The sequence below is a fragment of the Brachypodium distachyon genome, chromosome 2, assembly GCF_000005505.3.
Source record: "Brachypodium distachyon strain Bd21 chromosome 2, Brachypodium_distachyon_v3.0, whole genome shotgun sequence".
Lineage (NCBI taxonomy): Eukaryota > Viridiplantae > Streptophyta > Magnoliopsida > Poales > Poaceae > Brachypodium > Brachypodium distachyon.
In genome coordinates this window covers 13,736,857-13,757,944 of record NC_016132.3, presented here as the reverse complement: position 1 = coordinate 13,757,944, position 21,088 = coordinate 13,736,857, and the positions used below count along the sequence as shown (strand labels likewise).

The 21,088-nt window shown below is 48.3% G+C and overlaps 5 protein-coding genes across 5 annotated transcripts; 4 read left to right on the top strand and 1 right to left on the bottom strand.

Annotated features, from left to right (window-relative positions):
- The first annotated feature begins 62 nt into the window (after positions 1-62).
- On the top strand, positions 63-3,243 carry LOC100827466 (4-hydroxy-tetrahydrodipicolinate synthase 1, chloroplastic). Its single transcript, XM_003567780.4, has 3 exons — positions 63-291; positions 1,117-1,197; positions 2,096-3,243. The coding sequence occupies exons 1-3, from the start codon at positions 197-199 to the stop codon at positions 3,021-3,023; spliced, it is 1,104 nt and encodes a 367-aa protein (XP_003567828.1). The 5' UTR covers positions 63-196; the 3' UTR covers positions 3,024-3,243.
- A 1,088-nt stretch (positions 3,244-4,331) lies between these two features.
- Positions 4,332-6,083, top strand: LOC112270927. The gene has a single exon (XM_024459606.1). It carries the CDS (start codon positions 4,862-4,864, stop codon positions 5,528-5,530), a length of 669 nt encoding a protein of 222 aa, XP_024315374.1. The 5' UTR covers positions 4,332-4,861; the 3' UTR covers positions 5,531-6,083.
- Positions 6,084-13,487: 7,404 nt separating this feature from the next.
- LOC100838773 lies at positions 13,488-14,568 on the bottom strand. The gene has a single exon (XM_003565811.2). The coding sequence runs from the start codon at positions 14,516-14,518 to the stop codon at positions 13,574-13,576; it is 945 nt and encodes a 314-aa protein (XP_003565859.1). The 5' UTR covers positions 14,519-14,568; the 3' UTR covers positions 13,488-13,573.
- A 3,530-nt stretch (positions 14,569-18,098) lies between these two features.
- On the top strand, positions 18,099-19,263 carry LOC100838462. The gene has a single exon (XM_003565810.4). It carries the CDS (start codon positions 18,140-18,142, stop codon positions 19,115-19,117), a length of 978 nt encoding a protein of 325 aa, XP_003565858.1. The 5' UTR covers positions 18,099-18,139; the 3' UTR covers positions 19,118-19,263.
- A 220-nt stretch (positions 19,264-19,483) lies between these two features.
- On the top strand, positions 19,484-20,767 carry LOC100838166. Its single transcript, XM_003565809.2, has one exon. It carries the CDS (start codon positions 19,642-19,644, stop codon positions 20,638-20,640), a length of 999 nt encoding a protein of 332 aa, XP_003565857.1. The 5' UTR covers positions 19,484-19,641; the 3' UTR covers positions 20,641-20,767.
- Positions 20,768-21,088: the final 321 nt, after the last annotated feature.

The following is a 21,088-nucleotide window of genomic DNA, read 5'->3' as shown; positions in this document are numbered from 1 at the left end:
GTATGAACTGCTGCCGGTTTGGAACAGCCCACTCAAAAAAAAAAAAGATGTTACAGTACTACATCGCTGTAAATTTCCCCAATCTTCGTTTCGCTAAACCCTAGCCTAAAGCCTCATCCCCTTCCTCCTGCCTGTCCTGCGTGCCTTCGCCTCGTGCCCCTCTCCTCTCGCCCCCGGAATTCCCCTTCATCCAGTCATGTGCGATCTCAAATCCCTCGTCGGCGATTTAGGGTTGTCGCACAAACACCCCCGCGTTACGCGCGTCGCGGTTCCAGGGCTTCCTCGGTTGAGGTATGAGGTTGTTTCAATCCAGCGATTAGATCAAATCCCATTGGCCATCACGATTTCTGGGTGTGCCCCAGTGCATATACGTTCTGAATTCCGGCGCTGCTTGCCTGCCTCTGATTGATATACGATTTGGGGCCATGGATATAATCGTGATTGAATTACATTAATGATAACAATGAGTGTGATGTTGCTTGAGTCGGGAACAGACATGTGGAATCCTTTTTGGCATGGGAACGAAGTACTAGTTTTAGCGTGAATAAAAAGGCTGGCTTATTTATTTTGTGTGTGCGAAACTGCAAATGAAGCATATTAATATATTATACCCCGGTCAAAAAAAGTATTAATATAGATATAGACTAGCAATTTAGCAAAAGTAATACTAGTAGTAGGCAATGCCAAACTATTTCCTGAGCCACATGCATTTGTTGGGCAGGTAACTCAGTAAGGTTCCAATATTTCATTAGTTTTTATATTTTGTACTCCCTCCGATCCATAATAAGTGTCGCAGATTTAGTACAACTTTGTACTAAACCAGCGACACTTATTATGGATCGGAGGGAGTACTTGTTTTATTGAAGATGTTCCTTCATAAATCCTACAATATGTTTCATGTCTGGCTGTATGTATACCTTGCCATCTTGATTATTCAGGAATAAGTGTTGCAGTCTTTTTGACACATGTATCATTCCTTCCATCGTTTGAGGACTGGGGCACTGGGCATGAATTTTAGCTATATTTTTTCCGCACTGGTTTTCCACTCATTCATTATGCCTATACTCTGTGTTACTCAAGGCAGCAGGATACTAACACCAAAAGGTGCTTGTACAGGATTAGTAGAAGGAAGTTTGCAGCGCCAGCCATCACTCTGGATGACTATCTTCCGATGCGAAGTACTGAAGTGAAAAATCGGTAACTTATTTACCTCTAAGACAAAGCAATGGTTTGCAGGAGTAGCGCTTTTTGGATGGCACTACATAAGCTATTTATTCAGATGATGGTCCATATGAATTAAAGCTAATTATAGTGAACTCTTCTGTACCTGATATTGTACTAGCTTGGTTAATAACACACACAAAAAAAGTCTTTTCTGAATTACCTCTGTTTTAGATCTTGGAAGGTAGTATTTGTCATGTCCATGTCCCCTTACTGTAGTCTGTAGGACTTTTACAATCTTCATTTGTTCAGTTAGGTCCAAGTAGAAATGTATTATTTCTTAGGATAACAAAGATTAAGTCAATTTGGCCTCTTTTGAGCTGGCATACTACTGTTGTGTTAATGATGCAGTCTCTGGGGCCATATGCCTTGTTAGCACACCAAATGCTGACCATGTTTTCACCTTCTTAGACTGATGCTCATATGTATAGTTTCACCTTTTTAGACTAACACTCATCTGTGTAGTTCTCGTAGTACCTTGTACTAAATCACTATATGTATGTGTACACTCTAGCAAATGATTCTAAGTCCAGGTGTAGCCAAGGAATAATCATTTAATGATTGGAGAAACATAGGATGTTCTTGTTATTTTCCTTTATGAAGTCAATTATGTAAAACTGACCTAGTTGGGGAATCATCCCTTGTCTCTGTAAGATAGTTAATTCTTGTAGCTAGGAGAAGTTAAACTAAACTGTCCTGGCTGGAGAAAGTATATTTCTTTATATGCTTGGTTCATTCTGCTAAACAAAATGATACTGGTACAATCCTTGTGATAGTTACTCAGCAACTTTGTCACATGATTAATATTGACCGTACTGTTTGGTGCAGGTATACATGTGCTGCTTAGGTCTGATCCTTTCTGCCTTATTTGCAGGACATCAGCAGACGGTATCAAAAGCCTCAGGCTCATCACAGCAGTCAAAACACCTTATTTGCCAGATGGAAGATTTGATCTTGAAGCATATGATTCTTTGATAAACAAGCAAATAGACGGTGGTGCTGAAGGTGTAATAGTTGGTGGAACAACAGGAGAAGGTCACCTAATGAGCTGGGATGAACACATCATGCTCATCGGGCATACTGTTAACTGTTTTGGCACTAATATCAAAGTGATAGGCAACACAGGAAGTAACTCAACCAGAGAAGCTGTGCACGCGACAGAGCAGGGATTTGCTGTTGGCATGCATGCAGCTCTCCATGTCAATCCTTACTATGGGAAAACCTCAACAGAAGGATTGATCTCCCATTTCAAAGCTGTCCTCCTGATGGGTCCAACCATCATTTACAATGTGCCATCCAGGACTGGCCAGGATATACCTCCCCCAGTCATTGAGGCGATTTCACGGTACCCAAACATGGCAGGAGTGAAAGAATGTGTTGGACATGAGAGGGTTAAGTGCTACACTGACAAAGGTATAACAATATGGAGTGGTAATGATGACGAATGCCATGATTCTAGGTGGAAGTACGGCGCCACTGGAGTAATTTCTGTAGCTAGCAACCTTGTCCCTGGTCTCATGCACAGCCTCATGTATGAAGGGGAGGATGCGATGCTCAATGAGAAGCTGCTGCCTCTGATGAGCTGGTTATTTTGCCAGCCTAATCCGATCGGTCTCAACACTGCCCTGGCTCAGCTCGGCGTAGCGAGGCCTGTTTTCAGATTACCATATGTTCCTCTGCCTCTTGAGAAGAGGGTTGAGTTTGTCCGGATCGTCGAAGTCATCGGGCGGGAAAATTTTGTCGGAGAGAAAGAGGCGCGTGTTCTTGACGATGATGATTTTGTGTTGATCAGTAGGTATTAAATAAACTACTTCAATGTTGTGTCCGAATGTATGTTGACGAGCAGTGGTACTGTATGACGGTCTGGCTATCTGTTTGACACTTCATTAATTTGTTCGCCCGTTGAAAGAACGGCAAGGTATCCTGGAACCTATTTGTTTCTGTTGCATTTTACTCCATGATGCAAGGTGTACTGAGAATAAACTAAGAATAAAAGAGATGTACAGCTGTCTTGGGGATATACAGACTATCTGTACCATCAGGATGGTCGTGTCTCTGAATCTTCAGGAGACTGAAGAACCTTTTTTTCCCCTTGTGTTGTACCGCCTCCTCAAGTGGACTCTTCTCATAAACTGCTACACATGCTGCATCTGTCCATGATGGCAGAGCTATCCCCCCTGAGGCAAATGCAGGAGCAACCAGCTAAACTTGGTAAAGTAGCTCGATTCTTGAGATAGGAGCATACTGTGAAAAAAAAAAAAGGGACTGGAACTCGGAATGTGAACCTCAGAATAAAGCTGATGGAAATCTTCCTATGACCGGCCTTGTCGATGCCCAGATGAAATGATTGCATGATTGCATCATTGACTGGGCTAGTGAGCACTGTTGCTATGTTGGACCTGAAAGAGTAAACTGAAGAAGAAGATGGATGAAGCACGGACAGAAGTAGTCGGGGTAGTTAACAACAACCCCGAGAAATTAACTAAAGCTGCATGTAAAAGCAGGAGCGTGAAACATGGACTTGGACTCATCAAGTGCGCGCAAACACTTTCCATCAGTTTGTACTCGAATCGTTGGACTGACTGCTGACTGAACAATACACGGAGTAGTACAATCAGTTCTTCTTCTTCGTCGTTGTCTTTGTCCTTGAGCAAATGAGCATTGGCCTGCTGGCTGCCCATGAATGCCTGCTGGCTTCGCTTGCTTTCTCTGCCCACGAGGAAAGACTCTTTCTGGGTGTAGTAGCTCGGCTGGCTTGCACCCTCCCAGGTGTTAGAGAAGTCTTTTTCCATAGCTTTGTCTTTTTTCTACAACAGACCATAGTTTATCCACAGTATTCCCTCCCTCTCATGTTATATTAACTGGTTCAAATTTGGTCAAATATGCATGTATCCATATAAAAAAACATTTACATACACGTGGTATTTCGTCGGAGAGCACATACGGAGTGCTAGAGGGTACTTACATGCTCGTATATCAGAAAAGCTAGCTATTCTTCGTCCGGAAACATAAGTAGAAAATAGAAGTCATTCTTGTGCCTGCCTGCCAACCATCCACATTGTATCTTTCTGCCGAGGCACTGCTACGGGTATGGCCGTATGGTGGTGTTCCTCGCTCGCTGCACACGGTGTCAACGGTGGGTGCGCGAAGACTGAATATTTCAGAGTTTTCAGTGCGCACGCATGCAAATTGCAAAACACCAACCAGCAGGCAACCCAGGTGTCCAATGGCAATGATGGTCGCCAACTCGCCAAGCAAGCACCGGCCAGCGCCAGCAACGGGGGGGCAGCATTGCCGGCCGCGAGTTCCACCCCAACATTTCCCTCGCACCACACGTAAACAGCACGGGACGGACCGACGCTTGTAAAAGTCTAAATCCCAAGCTTCCACCACAGTTTCCTCTCTCGTCTCCTGCCTGACCCGCTCACCACAGAAAAAAAATACCAATACTCCTTTGTTAATTCGCGAGCAAATTCCTTTTTAACCTCTCTTTTCGCGCGCCCGCTGCTTCCCTCGAACCAGTTTAAAAGCCGCCCCAGAGCCCAGAACAACGCAAACAACTGAACAAGCCAACTCTGCCACCATTAACCCGGGGAGCCACACACCAACAACTGAGCCAGAACCCAAACGCGCTCACGAAATGCATATGCAGGTCCTCCGGCTGCTGGCGGCGCGGCGCGCCGTGCCGACCATCGCCTCGGCCTCGGCGGCCGACGCGTGCTGCCATGAGAGCCAGGACGAGGGGCCCTTCTTCGACCTCGACTTCCGGGCATCCTCTGTCAGGGCCTCGTCAGCCAGCTCCGGCTCCGGCTCCGACTCCGACGAATCCTGCGACTTCGTCATCTCCCTCCAGCGGAGCCGCTCCAGCAGCGCCCTGCCGTTCCAGGAGCCCAAGCGTAGCAAGCTCGTTGGCCTGCGCACGCTCAGCTTCGGGGCCAGGTCGAAAGCCGCGCACTTCCCGCGCCGCCGGAGTTCCTGCTCCAGCTCCAGCGCGCGGTCGTCGTCGTCGTCGTCTCTTACTCTGAGGCTGTTCATGGACACGCCTGACCGCACGGAGGAAGACGACGACGCCGTTGAGTCGCCCAGGAGCAGGCGAGCGGCGCCGTCGGGGGACGCCATCAGGAGGTGCCTCAGCAGCATCTCGCGCCGGCTAACACGCTTCCGCACCGTCGATGCCGGCCGCCGCCTGCGCAAGTGCCACTCGGCGCCGGCGCCGGCGTCACGAAGCGACGACTCGGCTCTCCAGACGCAGGACGGCATCGCCGGCGCCATCGCGCACTGCAAGGAGTCGTTCCACCGAGGAATATAACCAAGGAGCGATCTTGATATCCGGGGAAGTGCGAAGCTGCGGCATAGATAATCTCCAAGCAGCTCTGCTCCCTTTGTGTTCATCAGCATTCTGGCCGAAAAGGTCGGTCTGGTAGAACGAGCTTACAGGCTTACTACTAGGAAGCTTCTCTCTGAACTTCACTAAAGAAGAAGGAACATGGGAAGAATTTTAAAAGGGAAAAGAAATCGTCAAAGTGTGTCAAGAACATACATGCGGCGGTTAAGCTACGGCGATCTTTGGTTTGTGATTTGTTTATGGGTGTTGGTTTGTGTGTACGTGTTTCACGTCCTTTTGAGTTTTAGTAGTTGAAAGGTTTTTGGTTAGCGTGGGGAAATTAAAAGAGCTCCTTTTAGGCTTCTTAATTTGTCTCCACCTCAAAATCCATCCCTCATTGTAACAGAGGGTCGGGGATTTCAGCAATTCAGCTCATCTGCGTCTTTCTAATTGGTGTGTTTCCCCTTGCTTACTGTACTCTGTGTGCTTGTTTTGTCAGACACGTAATTAGCCGTTCGGCGGCGGTACATTCTTGGCAATTGACTAGCACTACCTTTCACCAATTCCTGTTGCTCGCCCTTTCCATACTCTGACCCGGACTAGCGTGCGTTAATTACTGTGTACCAGTGCACGTTAACAATGCTCGTCTCGTTTCATGGCTAAAACTTGTTCTCTCCAAATTAAGCAGATTAATTGGCCATATCCACATCATGCCATTGTGCCATGCATTATTTATGGACATATAGAGGGTGAAAAAAGATGCCAGTCCTCAATTCCTCATGCCATTCCTTTCGGACCGGCCTGCAGCCTTTGCTTTTCCTTGAACCTGTGCATGCGTGCTCGCTCCTCCGCGACTTGCAATCCCTTTTTTTTTAACCCTTTCGTCTGCCTGTCTGTAATTTCGTCTCAGCCAGAAGAAAAAAAGGAAGAAGCTTGCTGCTTGCATTGCATCCAACGACCAAAGCAGAAAGCTTTGACGACGGCGCCGCGAAAGTGGTTTTGGCGAAAAAATGGCCACGCGTAGGTACGTTTCGTAACTTTCGTTTCGCTTTACTAACTTTCCGTTTGCAACCTTCCTCCTCCATCTGTAAAGCTACCCCGGGCGGCCTAATTCTGCCCGAAAGCCACGGCTTAGTTAAGCTTTGCCCAACAAAAGGTAGTACTACCACTACTACGTGCCGTACCGTACTGCCCAGTCCATTCGTCTGGGCATATTAGCAGCAGAACCGAGGACTCTTGCTACCGTGATTGTGGTTTCAGATTTTAACAGCGCAGTGATTGTGAAACGGGCCAGGGCAATGACTACCAGTGGTCACTCATCAGTCAGTCCGTCAGTCAGGTTAGGGCGTAATTGAGATCGATCATCGCCGAGAGCTGCCTTGTGAAGAGTGAAGCGCGTTGCTATCTCTCCAGTGTGTTTTCTAGCCCTTTTACCGATGACCAAACTGCACAAGCTCGCGGGTGCAATCATGATGATAACCGTCCAGTGAAAAAAAAAGGGAACGGACGGCCGGGAAAGCGCAAGTTGATGTGTGACTCGTCGACCTGGAACAGCACTCTCTAGGGCATACAGGAGTAGCTGCTTCAGTTCTCAAGTTGACGACTGTACCAGCATGCATTTGACCGTTCCCTTTTAAGGGTGAACCGAGTGTCTACTTCTCGGTCTGCTGACAAATACTATCCTGGATTCTTGATTCAAATATGAATGTATCTATTCTTAAAAAGAGTTTAGATGCATGTTATATTTCGACAACAATTTAGAATCCAAAGGAGTAGTTAGGAGTATTTCTCAGTCGACAATAGTAGACATCCAATGAAGATTTTCTTATTCATCAGATTTATATTAATCTTACACGAATCTCAATGATTGAATCAAAAAGTTGTTATCATCGAAGAAATAGTACTCCCTCCTATCGGTATTACTTGTCTCAAATTTGCCCAAATACGGATATATCTATGTGTAAAAAATGTTTACATACATTTAATATTTCGACAAATAATTCTGACCGGAGGAAGTAGTTATTTCTCGGTCGTCTAAAAAATAGCAAAACCGAGACTCAATTTATCCCGTCTGAAATTTCTGCTGCCGCGAGATGCCAATCGAGTCGAATCCCTGCATGCATCTTAATCTTATCGCGGCGGCGGCAAGGCGACCGGAAACGCCGAGGATCTCGAGGCCGTGCGTCCTTGATCCTTGCCAGCGCCCGGAGGACACGCCGCCACTTAGAACCTGTTGGCCAAACAAGAGCATGCATGCATGTCCATACCTTCTGCTTGTTTGCCTTCTGCCCTTCTTGTTTTGAGGATTCAGAGGTGCATGCATGCATGGACACTAGCTTGAGCTTGCCTCATGCATGGGGGCTCGTGGGGCGCCGGGAATATAATGGAGATCTATTTAAGAATGTAGTTTACATATGCATGCTCGTGTTTACTGTTGGGGAACGGAATAAAGGTGATATGAGAGGGGAGATCTAATCTCTGCAAAGCCGAGAGATTGTTTCTGCGAAAATCGTGGTTCGATCCGTTGCATATGAATCATCCCCATGGCACAACATACATGCATGCATTGGACATGGTAACTTGCAGATTTAGCAACGATGTAATGCAAAGTCCACGGCTCTCTAGCTTCCACGTACGAGCAGCAGCAGCTGAGGGACCAAGAAGAAGCTTGCATGCATGCAAGAATTTGTTTTACTTCTTCTTTTTTGCCTTTGCGGGGTTGTGCCGACGAAAGATGGCATTTCTTTCTCTGTTGCTTTTGCATTCCCAAAGTGCATTGTTGATTTTCCACGAGCTTACGTATCCTTTTTTTTTGTGCAGGAGAAAAAGGAGGTCGAGCATGCATACATGCATTCCATCTTTTCTTCGTGTGTCTGCCGATTAATTTGTTGTTCATTGGATATAAGTGTGTGGGCAAATGCTTAATTAATTATTGCACTCCCATGTGTTTGCACCCTAACTCGGCTCTCAACACTACGGAGCTTAATTTTGTTCTCCGGTTCATGAATCGAGCTCGAGACTTACGAGCCGTTGGGATTTCAGCCAATTGTGTGGATTTGAGGCATCTATCCATTGTAGATACGCTTGTCTAACCGTTGCTCTGCACCCGACTCGACTCTCAACAGTCAACACTATATATGGTTTTTGTTCTCCGGTTCATGAATCATGTTTGAGACTTCGAGTCGTTGGGATTTCAGCCAACTATATATGTGGATTTGTGGGCATCCATGGTAGATACGCTTGTCTAACTGTCGATGCGTCGTTGCCGGGGGGATTGAGAATATATATGAGATCGTTGAGTGCACCATGCTTGGGACGTACACCTGTTACAGGACAAGATGTGAAACGTTACTCCGTCTGTGAATCGACAAAAAAAATCCTAAAAACATGAAAAGACCAAGCACAAGAACCACCAACTTCACGAAGCAGGACGCAACACCTACGTTGGGACGAGAATGGAGTCAAGACACCATCACAATTCACAAAGACGTCACCGGCAGGATCACACAAATCTAAAAAAAAAAGCAAAACCAGATGCATGCCACACTTTGATCCGTGATCCTCGTCTCTCAACACCAGATTGGCTGTCAGTGAGGCCGTCGAAGATCGAAGCTTTCTCCAAAGATAGTACAATTTGACGTTCATAAGTAGATAGTACAATTTTTTTTTGCAAAGAATAGTACTTCCTCCGACTCATATTTCTTGTCGAAATATTACATGTGTCTAGACATTTTTTAAACATAGATACATTCGTATTTGGGCAAATTTGAACAAGTAATATGGGTCGGAGTGAGTAGTACATTTTTTTGCTAGGGGAGTTCAGATTTCGTTTTAGATTTTTCTAGGGGGAAATTGTGTTTTACAGGTTTTGAGGATTTTAAATCGAGCACGCCAAGGGTAAGGTCAATGCATCGCTACTTCGGTACCGAGGCCCAACTCTAGTTTTCACTTTGGGCCTAGGCCCGCATGAAATCTGTTGTGTTGGGCCTACTGCCTAAGGCTATGCCTAGTCCGCCACTCAGTCTAACGCAACCACGGGCCGTTATTCCCTGAAAAAAAAACATGGGCGTGTGTTGCCTAACGTTACCACGCCATCTGCAAGGGCAACAAACGCTAGCTTGGAGGACTGGTCAAAAAAAACAAAAGAAACGCTAGCTTGGAGGCAGCAACAGATCGATTCGAGATTGCATACCAAGCTTGCTGCAAGCCCGCAAAACGTCGATTCGACCAAAGCTTATGTAAACAGGCTGTGCTTTCAATTTTCAAATGATTTGAAAATGAGAAAGCTGTTTTTTAAGTTGGACCGGTCAAACTATATATATATATATATTGCGCTGGAATAGGAAGCTTTATTAACGATTAAAGGCCACATTACAACCAAAATTCTGGAACTCAGAAAACTCTTGGGGTGGCTTAGGGCACTCAGCAGTGCCATCTACACCCCTATTAGAACGTAAACTAGTCTTATGAACTCCCTTCAAACGCTCCCTACTCTCCAAGGACTTGACCTTCACATCTGCTGGTTCAACCCGGAGGTTACCCAACGACTCTAAGTAATTAACAAGGAACTGCCGACATACGAGGTGACCGTTGGCAAGTGAGGAAACTTGAGTTTTCACCGTTTTGTTCGTGGAGGCCATCAACGGCGGAGTTTCCTGCTGGGTCGGCTCCTCCTGGCTGGATCACCATGGCATGCAACCTTGGCTGGAGCGTGATCTGGCGGCGGTGGGTGCTGCGGTGCCTGGCTGACGTGAATCCACTCCGTCAGGGGCGCGTTAGCTCTCCTTCTCGCTGGATCTAGCTGCTGGTGGATGTCGCCTGCCGTGGAGGTGTGGTGTTGGCTCCATAATGGGGGAAACCCTTCACTGCTACAAAAACGTTTATCAATAACGGTCAAAAATGGCTATCACTAACGGGCAGACCGTCCGTCACTCACTTCCTGCCAGTAATGTGGGGTACATCAGTGACGGGCGGTCAGCCCGTTGCTGATGTTATGCACATCAGTGGCGGGCCTTGTAGGGACCGACACTGATATCATTTTTCACATTTAAAAAAAAAACTGGGCATTGGCCCAGCCCGCACGTTCCCGTCGCCACGCCCATGCCTCAGGAGCAGGCATCCCTGCTTGTTCCCCGTCGCCGGCATCTGCAGGCAGCCCAAAACTCGGAGATCTCCCCGGCCAACAACGAATCGATGAATAGAGATGATCGAACACACAACATGGACACAAATTAGATCAAGAACCCTAGTTTGGACACAAATCAGATCAAGAAATATGGCATTGCTTCACATCAAGATCCAAAAATTGGATGAAACACAAGGAAAAAAAGAATCCTAGCTAGTCCCGAACGCAACCCACTGCAGCCCAAACCTAACCCATGCCGCCGCTCATTGCAGACGCCGCCGCCGCTGCTCGCTCAATGGAGAAAACCGAGAGTGAGAGAAATTCGAGAGAGGGAGAGACTAACCGGCGGCGCGGGGTCGGGGGCGCCAGATCCAGATGCGGGCAGGGTCGGGGGCGCTGGATCCGGCGGCACCAGGGACGGCCTCCAAGCACCGCCGCTCCATGGTCCTTCGCGGCCTCTACCACAGTTGCTCGAGGGAGGGGGACGCGCTCGGGAGGAGAAGATAGGGCGGATCCGGTGGCCTCCGTCCCGGATCCGCGACGGGGAGGTGGAGATCGAGACGGGGAGGTGGAGAACCGGACTGGGAGAGAGGGGAATCGGGCGCTCTGGGAGGGAGGAGGAGAACCGGGCTGGGAGAGAGGGGAACCGCCCTCTTCCTCCAGCACGGTGCGGCAACAGCTCGGGATGGAGGCACGCACAGAAGAGAGGAGGGAGAATAAAGGAGAGGGAGAGATGGATGCGTGTGGACTGGGGAGAGGAAGGAGGAGAAATCGGGAGATAGAGAGGCAGGTGTGGGGGTTAGGGCTAGGTTGTATTATATACGCAATGGGATTGGTTCTGGGCCTCAAATAAGTTGGGCTGGCCCATGTAAGCATTAGTGGCGGGCATAGCTATAGGACCCGGCACTGATGGCCCGAACATGATTTTTTTTGTATTTTCTTGTTTAGTATAAAATACAAGTATTTTATAACTTATAATTGGCCTATAAATTTATGAATATGGTCTAATTTATGTGAAAATTGGATAGGTGTTATTTGAACCATATTAATTGTAGTTGTTTCACAAAACACTTCACTTTTTGCATTTAGATATAACCAAGAATATGTTTTTCAACCAAACATTTGTACATTTCTTTGGCAACACTGTTTGGCATGGTAATATACACCTATGTGCAAAAAAATGGATACATTATCATGAATTAGGACATGAAAATGGACAAAACTTTGATCATTTGGCTTAAACCATAAACTCAACTGTGTGAAACTACAAAATTATACCACACAAGTCATTTTTCAAATTTTAACATATTATATTATTATTCCATCATATCAAGCAAGAAAAACTAAGACTTTAGCAAAAAGAATCATATTTTTCTGATTTTTTATGAATTAGTTATGATTTTTACAATTTTCAAAGGTCTCCAGGGCTCATCAGTGGCGGGCCTTGATACTGGGCCCGCCACTGATGTGTGTTTTTCTGAATTTTGTTATTTTTCGCATTGAACCATTAGTGATGGGCCTCCCGGACCCGTGACTGATGATTGGTCATCAGTGACGGGCGTACGGTGAGGCTTCATCAGTGATGGGCGTACCGCGTCCGTCACTGATGACCCCTCATCAGTGACGGGCGTGGACGCGACCATCATTGATGTTGGTCATCAGTGAGGGGCGCGAAAAGCCCGTCACTGATGTCTCGTCACACATGCACCGTTTTGTAGTAGTGCTTGGTCGGCCGGTCCGACCACGATGGTGATGATGTATTTCGACGTCTCTCCCCTCCCCTGAGGTGCTGTTGAGGTTCTTCCACACCACTTCCGATCTAGTTTCTCGGGTGAAAGTCCAAAATCTTCGGATACGGCGGCGGCGCTGGTCGTGGCGCTATCCTCCTTGGGGGTGCCGTTTGGAGAATGCTAGATTTGCGGTGAAGGGCATGTGCTGTGCGGTGGCACTGTCTGGCGTCTTCGCGTCGTCGATGTCAGGCCTGACAAGATCAATGTTTCGATTTCTACCCTGAAGGTGGGTCAGTGGAAGACGATGGCGGCTGATTTTGGAGCATGCACATACTGTGCGCGCCGAGGATTTATCGGCCGGTTGTGCCCTGGTGTGGCCTCCGGATTTTGATGTTAGACGGTGGTGTGCTGTCAGGGCATGCGGCCCCCCCCAATAATAGCCACCGCATCATCAGGTTTGTAGATATAGCGTGGTGGCTTTGGGTTCATTGAACGATGTATTTGAATTGTCAGGCTTGTTGAATAAATTAATAAAAATTGGCTATGTGTGTCATTTTGATTGCAAAGGCCGGGGTTTCAACCTTCCTTTCGAAAAGAAAAGAAAACTAAAAACCAGACAACTTTGATATAGCAAGAATGTTATACGGTGAGCCCGATCTTGTCCTGCATCTTGCACAAGAACCCGATCGTCTCTCAAACGACCATGGCAGACACATGTAATTGTTTTTAAAAGACATTTCTCCGGCCTTTGCATCCATCGATGCACACGAACATAATATTATTGAAATGACAATTAATGATCAGATCACAGCGGAGGCCGGATTTCAAATTCGGTGGAACTTGCGTCGTCTGTGCCTAGAGCCCCAGCTAGGTTTCTTGGGCTCCATGAATTTCTACTCCACAGCAAAATTTTGACCCAAAAGGTACACACCTCGACAGTGGATCCACACATGCATGCACGCTCTACAATTCCACATCACGTTCACAGTCAAGATGCTTTCTGCCATACATGCATTAACTGTTGTTGCCCTCTAACTAAACGAAATTTTTACTCTTGGTCAATGCTTGCAGGCCATATCGGCATTCGTGCACGAACAAAATTAATCAAATCTCCACTTGGATCAGTCTTCACGATCCACAGAATGATCGACGGCATACAGTACAGAATCACAATCACAGATCTAGATGGTACATTTTGGAAGGCTTGAGCCCCTGCGTGGCGTTGAAGAACTTGAGCGCCCGAGCCCACTGGCGGCGGTCCTTGAGCTTGTGCACGGCGACGGTGTCCGCCGTGAAGTTATGCCGGAAGCACGCAGCCTTCTCCCCCCACCCGTCGTTGAGGTAGTCGTACATCCTGGACGGCTTCTCCCCGTACATGTTCTTCCCCTTGCCGCCACGACGGAGCCACCGCGAGAAGGTCATGTCCTCGGCGCCCTTGGCGGCGCCGCGGAGCTCCTCCGTCTCCGAGATCCACGCCGCCACGTCCCACGACACGAAGTAGCCCCACCCCACCATGAACCGCTCGTCGCCGGGCCTCGTCTCCGGCTCACACGGCCACTCGAACCCGTAGTACGCGTCGCGGCGAGCTTTGCTCCGTAGAGCGTCGGCGAGGGGGGACACGCGGTAGTAGATGTCGTCGTCGACCTTGCCCACGTAGTCGTAGGACGGCACTTGATCGGCGAAGAGCTTGGGGACGGCGGAGAAGAAGTCGTAGGTCTTGCCGTCGTTCATGTTCTCCGTGCAGTTGAGCACGAGGATGTCATCATAGGCGATGATCTCCATTGCCACCAGCACGGCGTCTTCCTCCTTGGCGACGTTGCAGAAGACGAAGCGGACGTCGACGGTAGCGCCGGTGGGCGGCGGCTGGAGCTTGTAGGCGAGCCGGAGGAGCGCGCGCCGCTCGTAGGAGGACGGCAGGGTGAGCACGCCGAGGAGCACGCGCAGGTCGACGTCGGCGGCGCCGGGTCGTTGGGCTGGTGCGTTGCTGTTGGTGTTGCATGGCGCGAACGCCGACCGGAGGCTGAAGTGGTCGTTGGGGGAGACGGAGAGGTAGATGAGTGCGAGGAGGAGGAAGGGGACGAGAAGGAATGGTACATGGGAGAATGGAGAAGAAAGCATCGTGATCAGGGGATCACTGGCTTGCTGTCGGCTCTGGTTCTGATCGAGTTCAGGCTGACCTCGTACCGTGCAAGCTTTGGCTTAAGTAGAGTGATATCGAATCTGGATACTCCAGTATAGTAATTAACTACTAGGTTTTTGGACTAGTAAAATGTAAGTGTGTGTACTTTGTCAACTGCTCACCCTAGCAGCATTAACTCCCGCTTTGCATTTTCGTCGGAAGAAAAACTCTGACAGGGAGCTAGGCACCTCGAACGAAGACTCCGCTGATCGATTTGAACAAAAGAACCGGAGGAAGGAAATGTCCGGCATGAATCTGTTCGTGTCGAGCTAATATCGTACACCCTCTTTTTTTAATATAAATAGGGTATTTTTTTTCAATGAACTTTACTTTTTTTTTAGTGTGACTATGTCTCGACGCCTGATTTTTAAGAAAAAAGATTTAAATCTCAACTGACGCATCAGAAACCTTTGGACTAAGATATGACTACCATCTCCACTCCCTCATCTCTCACGTGTTGCCTTTCGTTTGTCTCTAACTAAAAAAACACGCAACTTCTAAATAGCAAGTTGGCAGAAATTACCTCATTTAATGGGATTTTCACCCCCATTACCCGATTTAACTGAAAGGTTCCATTCCTTACCCCTTTTTATCATTAATTTCACCATGTTCTCAGATACGTCGTCGTGTCTTCCTCTGTGGAAGACGCTGCGACCACCAGCTGAACCTAGAGCAACGAAGAACCGATGGCATCACCATGGATGGAGCACTCATCGTTGGGATCAGCACGATGACGCCTACACGATGTGGTATCTTGACGTCATCGAGATTCTCTTCCACGCTACAGACTGAGTGAAGTGTTGGCTAGTCAGGGTGGATGGGAGAAACAAAATAAAAGAGCCGAATTGGGTCGGGTCGAATCTCGAAGAGTCGCACGTGGACAAGTGGGTGGGTGCAACTAGCCAGTTGTAGGATTCACGGTCAAATGCTTTAATTGTGTAGATTTGGGTAAAGTGAAAAAACATACCCCATATCATGTGTCAAACTGATAAAAACCTCATCGGTTGTGTCCCGTTGAAACCGTAGCCCCGAATAGTGTCGTTCTTTCAAGTTTATTATATCACTTTTTTTTTCTAGGTTTACAAGGCGTAGTTTAGAAATTCCTGGTACCAAGGGAACTTAATTAAAAGAGTGTAAGTCTGGTCTGTGACAAACCTATGGAAACACTCGGTGTTAAATGGGTGACATTTTTATGTGATATGTTGTCTTTCCCACAATCCTGTTTAGTTAAAAAGCCAAATATCCTCTGTCCGATTGTCGCAACATCAGTATCTCACATGCAACACATGTCATCTTATGGGACGGCCTAACTTGACGAAAGAATTAGACTAGGTTTTATAACATTTTCTTTTCCATCAATCAGGTCCTCGTTCCCGATATGCAAGATCCTTGGTTCATTCGAGGTGTCCATCTCCCCGGCCGTATGTAACATGAGCTGAAGAACTGTATATGTTCAGTACTAGTCTAGATGCTTTGGTGTTGACAAAATATAAGTGTGTTACACTGCACAGCAGCATGAGTATGACACGTTCTGGGCACAATGGGGCAGCGGAAGACCTTCGAAACAGCAAGCTGGTCCTCACAAGCATTTCAACAAATACCTTGTGTGCATAGAACAAATCTGAACCGGTATATGAAATCTGCAAACACCGAGTTCTCAAACCTGCACACAAGATTAACAGCTGCAAGGATAGTTTACTAGAACATCAATATCCTAATAGAATCATCCATATATCAAAAAACACAAGTATGCTTTGCCTCAAGTGTCAACTCAGTCAAATAGCACCAAACTTAAGCAATAGATGCCAATAACAAGTAGAGATGGTAAACAACCACACATACAGCAAGGGAATCATCAAATCAAGGGAAGACACAGAAATTTACGTGGAAATCCCTTGCGGGAAAAAAACACGGGCGTCGGCGAGCACGGACTTCACTATGAAATGAAGAGTACAAGGTGGAAGCCAACAAGGATGGGGAGGCCCCAAATCCCCAACAATCTCTCACAAACTTGGGTGGATTTGTTGGATCAAATGCCTCTTCTCTCACCCTAACACTAGAAGTCTCAAGAACAACAAGATATTGAGCTCTCTATCTATTTTCGAGCAAGGGGGTGATCTATTTTCGAGCAAGGGGATGAGGGTATATGGGAAGCTTTGCATTCAACCCCCTTAGCTTCCTAACATGTGCAAATAACTCCTACTTTAGCCTACCACATGTATAAGCATTGGTTTACATGATTAACAATCCAAAATGGCTCTCAAATGGTGAAATTAGGAGCTGCACATCACGCACATGCATGTGATTGGAAACAAAAATAGTATATGTTGGGAACAGAAATACTCCCTACGTTTCTAAATACTTGTCGCTGTTTTAGTGCAAGTTTGCACTAAAACAATGACAAGTATTTAGGAACGGAAGGAGTAGTATAGAGACCCGATCTCTATATATACGTACACTGAGATCGAGTCTTCTCTTACGGTCGACCGTACATGATTTCTTACAGGTAAATATTTACCAGGGAGGCGAATGAGCCACCGTGGGGGCACCACAGGCACGTGCCTGGGCTCCGTGCCGCTTCCTGTCGGAGCTCCGGCAAGCTATGGCGAAGGAGTCCTTCTGGAACCTTTCGTGCCCCCGAAGACGACAAACCGTCCAACAGATCCATCTGTTCTGTCCGGACTGGGCCACAGGACTCTCCTTCCTTTTCTTTCTGGGCCTCTAACCGCGGCTCTGGGCTTTTCTTCTCCTTTGGGCTTTGACAGTTGGGCATGGCCCTCTCCCGACGAATCGATAGAAGTCAGCCTGAAGCTGATCGATCTCTTCCTCTAAAAAAAAAGCCGATGGATTTCTTCGTGGTCTGTCCTCCTCCTTTCGTCCCAGTCCTCCCCTCCTTGCGACCAGAACCTGCCCGTTCGTCTCCGAGGCGAGAAAAAACCCCAATCCGATGAAAGATGTATGCTTGACTAAAAAATTTCTCTCTAGATTACCTTGTGACCTGATGACGTGCGGCTTGACATACATGCATTCAAATTTAGTAAAAGTTGAGACATCCTTTGTTGGACGGAGGGAGTATTTATATTTCCTTAATATGCATTGAATATCCATTACTTGGTAGTAATTTTTTTGTTTTAGCTTGTGTCCTACACTCGTACGACGCTTGCCCATGGCCGTTTGATTTAACCGCTGCATGTACGCTAGACGCAAGATCTGAAACTGGTACGCAAATCAGACAAGAAACGTTGTACGCAAAGCATATTTTTAATTTTTGTTCAGTCCGGTGCCCAGGCTTTGCCAGAGCGCTGGCTCCGCCTTATGGAGGCGATCCGATCGATCCTTAGAAGCTCGTGCAAACAACTCTCAAATGCTAACCCCGGCAAGAAGTCAGAAAATCAATTACAGTACAAAATTACAGATTTATTTTACTCTCATATCAATGTGGAGTTGTGGACTTAGTTCGAGTAGCACCCCGTATATATACTTAAGTTGTTCAGCACCAACACTCATAGATGCAACATAAGTACCATGTTAGGCTGTTAGCTAGTAGTAACAATCTAGCCATGACGAAGCCATTTTCTCCATTTGTTCAAGCTCCGTTCCTCAGGGCCGCCATTATTGTCCTCGTCCCCTTCTTCCTCCTCGCGCTCATCTACTTTGTTGTCTTCCCAAATGACTACAGGCTTCAGGCTTGGCTCAACCCATGCTCTGCACGCAACCACACGTCGGCCCAGCTGATTGGCGCCGACGCCTACACGGCCGTCGTCGACTTCCGCGTGCTCCTCGGCGTGCTCACCCTGCCGTCCTCCTACGAGCGGCGCGCGCTCCTCCGCCTCGCCTACAAGCTCCAGCCGCCGCCGTCAGGCGCGGCCATCGATGTCCGCTTCGTCTTCTGCAACGTCACCAACGAGGAAGACGCCGTGCTGGTGGCAATGGAGATCATCGTCTACGACGACATCCTCGTGCTCAACTGCACGGAGAACATGAACGACGGCAAGACCTACGACTTCTTCTCTGCCGTCCCTCGCCTCTTCGCCGATCAAGTGCCGTCCTACGACTACGTGGGCAAGGTCGACGACGACATCTACTACCGCGTGGGCCACCTCGCCGACACGCTGCGCGGCAAGCCGCGGCAGGACATGTACCATGGTTTCCTGTTGCCTTGCGACGTTGAGAGGAAGCCCGGGGAGGACGAGTTCATGGCGGGGTGGGGGTACATCGTGTCGTGGGACGTGGCGGTGTGGATCTCGGAGACGGAGGAGCTGGGCGATGATGTCAAGGGGCCGGAGGACATGACGTTCCGGCGGTGGCTCCGGCGGGGCGGCAAGGGGAAGAACTTGTACGGAGAGGACCCGGCACGGATGTATGACTACCTCGACTACCGGTGGCCCGATGGGTTGAGCTGCTTCCGGCATGCGCTGGTGCCGGACACCATCGCCGTGCACTACCTCAAGAACCGGTTCAGGTGGGCGCGCACGCTCAAGTTCTTCAATGTTACTATGGGGCTTAAGCCTTCCAAGTTGTACCATCTAGATTTGTGATTCATCCAAAGTTTATTATGTGTTTGGTTGCTGGATGGGTTGGAGCTTTTCAAAAAAAAAATGTTTGGATCGTGAGCGGGTCTGAACGGAACGGCTCAATGGATTGATTTTCACCTCGAAAATATGAACCGTCTTGTTCTTCGAAATCGGCCGAACTACGCGTCTCCACTCCGCCCCGTCCCGATCGGCAACCAAACACATACTATCCTAATTTAGTTCTTGCGCGAATGCTGTTAATTTTCTATTCCTTCAGAGAATGGAACTTTTATAGAAGCTTAAACTGAACAACTGATGCAGCATACAAACTGATGAGGTTAACTGAGAGAACCCGGGCACTTGTGTGGTACTCCGGCCTGTTGAGTTAATGTCGGGTCAACTATCCTCCCGATCTGCGCAAATCTCTGTTCGAGGTGTCCAGCTCCCCATAACCAGACTATCTTATTGCTCGATTCTACTTAACCCTGTTCCGTATGCATGAATGCATGGTCAGGCCATGAGTCCATGACCGAGTTATCTAGCTAGCCATGAAAAAGCTTTCTTCTCCATTCGCTCAACTCCCGTTCTTCACCGCCCCTATCTTGCTCGTCCCTTTCCTCCTCCTCGCGCTCATATACTTCCTTCTCTTCCCCAATGGCTTCAACCTCCAGTCAGGACTGCTCGCTCCATGCCAATGCAACACATGTCCGGCCACAACAACGACGACGACACCAGCCAAGCTCGCCACGCCGGCCGTCGACCTACGGGTGCTCCTGGGCGTGCTCACCGTGCCATCCTCCTACGAGCGGCGCGCTCTCCTCCGGCTCGCCTACAAGCTCCAGCCGCCACCCACCGGCGCTGTCGTCGACGTCCGCTTCGTCTTCTGCAACGTCACCAAGGAAGAAGACGCCGTGCTAGTGGCCCTCGAGATCATCGCCTACGACGACATCCTCGTGCTCAACTGCACGGAGAACATGAACGATGGCAAGACCTTCGACTTCTTCTCCGCGGTCCCCAAGCTCTTCGCCGACAAAGATCCGCCCTACGACTACGTGGGCAAGGCCGACGATGACACGTACTACCGCATGTCGGCCCTCGCCGACGCGCTCCGGAGCAAGCCTCGGCGGCGGCACGACGTGTACCATGGATTCCTGTGGCCGTGTGACCTCGAGAGTCCAAACCCGGAGTGGCAGTTCATGGTGGGGTGGGGGTACGTCGTGTCGTGGGACGTGGCGGCGTGGATCTCGTCGGAGCCCGGGGAGCGGATGTCCCGGAATTACACCAAGGGGGCGGAGGACATGGCGTTCCGGCATTGGCTCCGGCTTGGGGGAAAGGGGAAGAACATGTATGGGGAGGGGAAGAGGATGTATGACTATCTTGACGGGGAGAAGCCGGACAGGGAGAAGAGCTGTTACCGGCATGAGCTCGTGCCGGACACCGTCGCCGTGCACCGGCTCAAGAGCCGCCTCTGGTGGGCGCGCACGCTCAGGTTCTTCAACTCCACTGAGGGGTTTAAGCCTTCCAAAATGTACCATCTAGACTTCTGATTCTTTAATTTTCCCTTGCAAGTGCATGCTTCGTAACCACCAAGAGTAGTCATAAGGTTTCATTTATCAAGGTTACATTCATGAATCGATCACGGGTGACTTGTAAAGGTCCACTTCGGTTGAATAATTTGCAATCCACGTATCAGTATTCAGTAGTTAAGAGCTGCCATCCCTTGGCCTCAACTACAGTGGTGGCGGCGAGGGCCGTAGTACTGAAGATGTAACGAGAAATCCCCAGCCGGTCGCTTCAAGATAAAATGAAAAATCAAACGATGTTGGGCACTTTGGCCCATTTTTCATTATTTCTGTACAGATACTTTCCATTTATTAATATATGTCTGTAGGCAACATTTTGCCTACAGTCTTTTCCCTCAAAAATAAATAAAAATAAACGATGGACAAAGCTGAGGTCAAAGGTAATCAGGCCCATTAAGAGGAAGGAGATCGA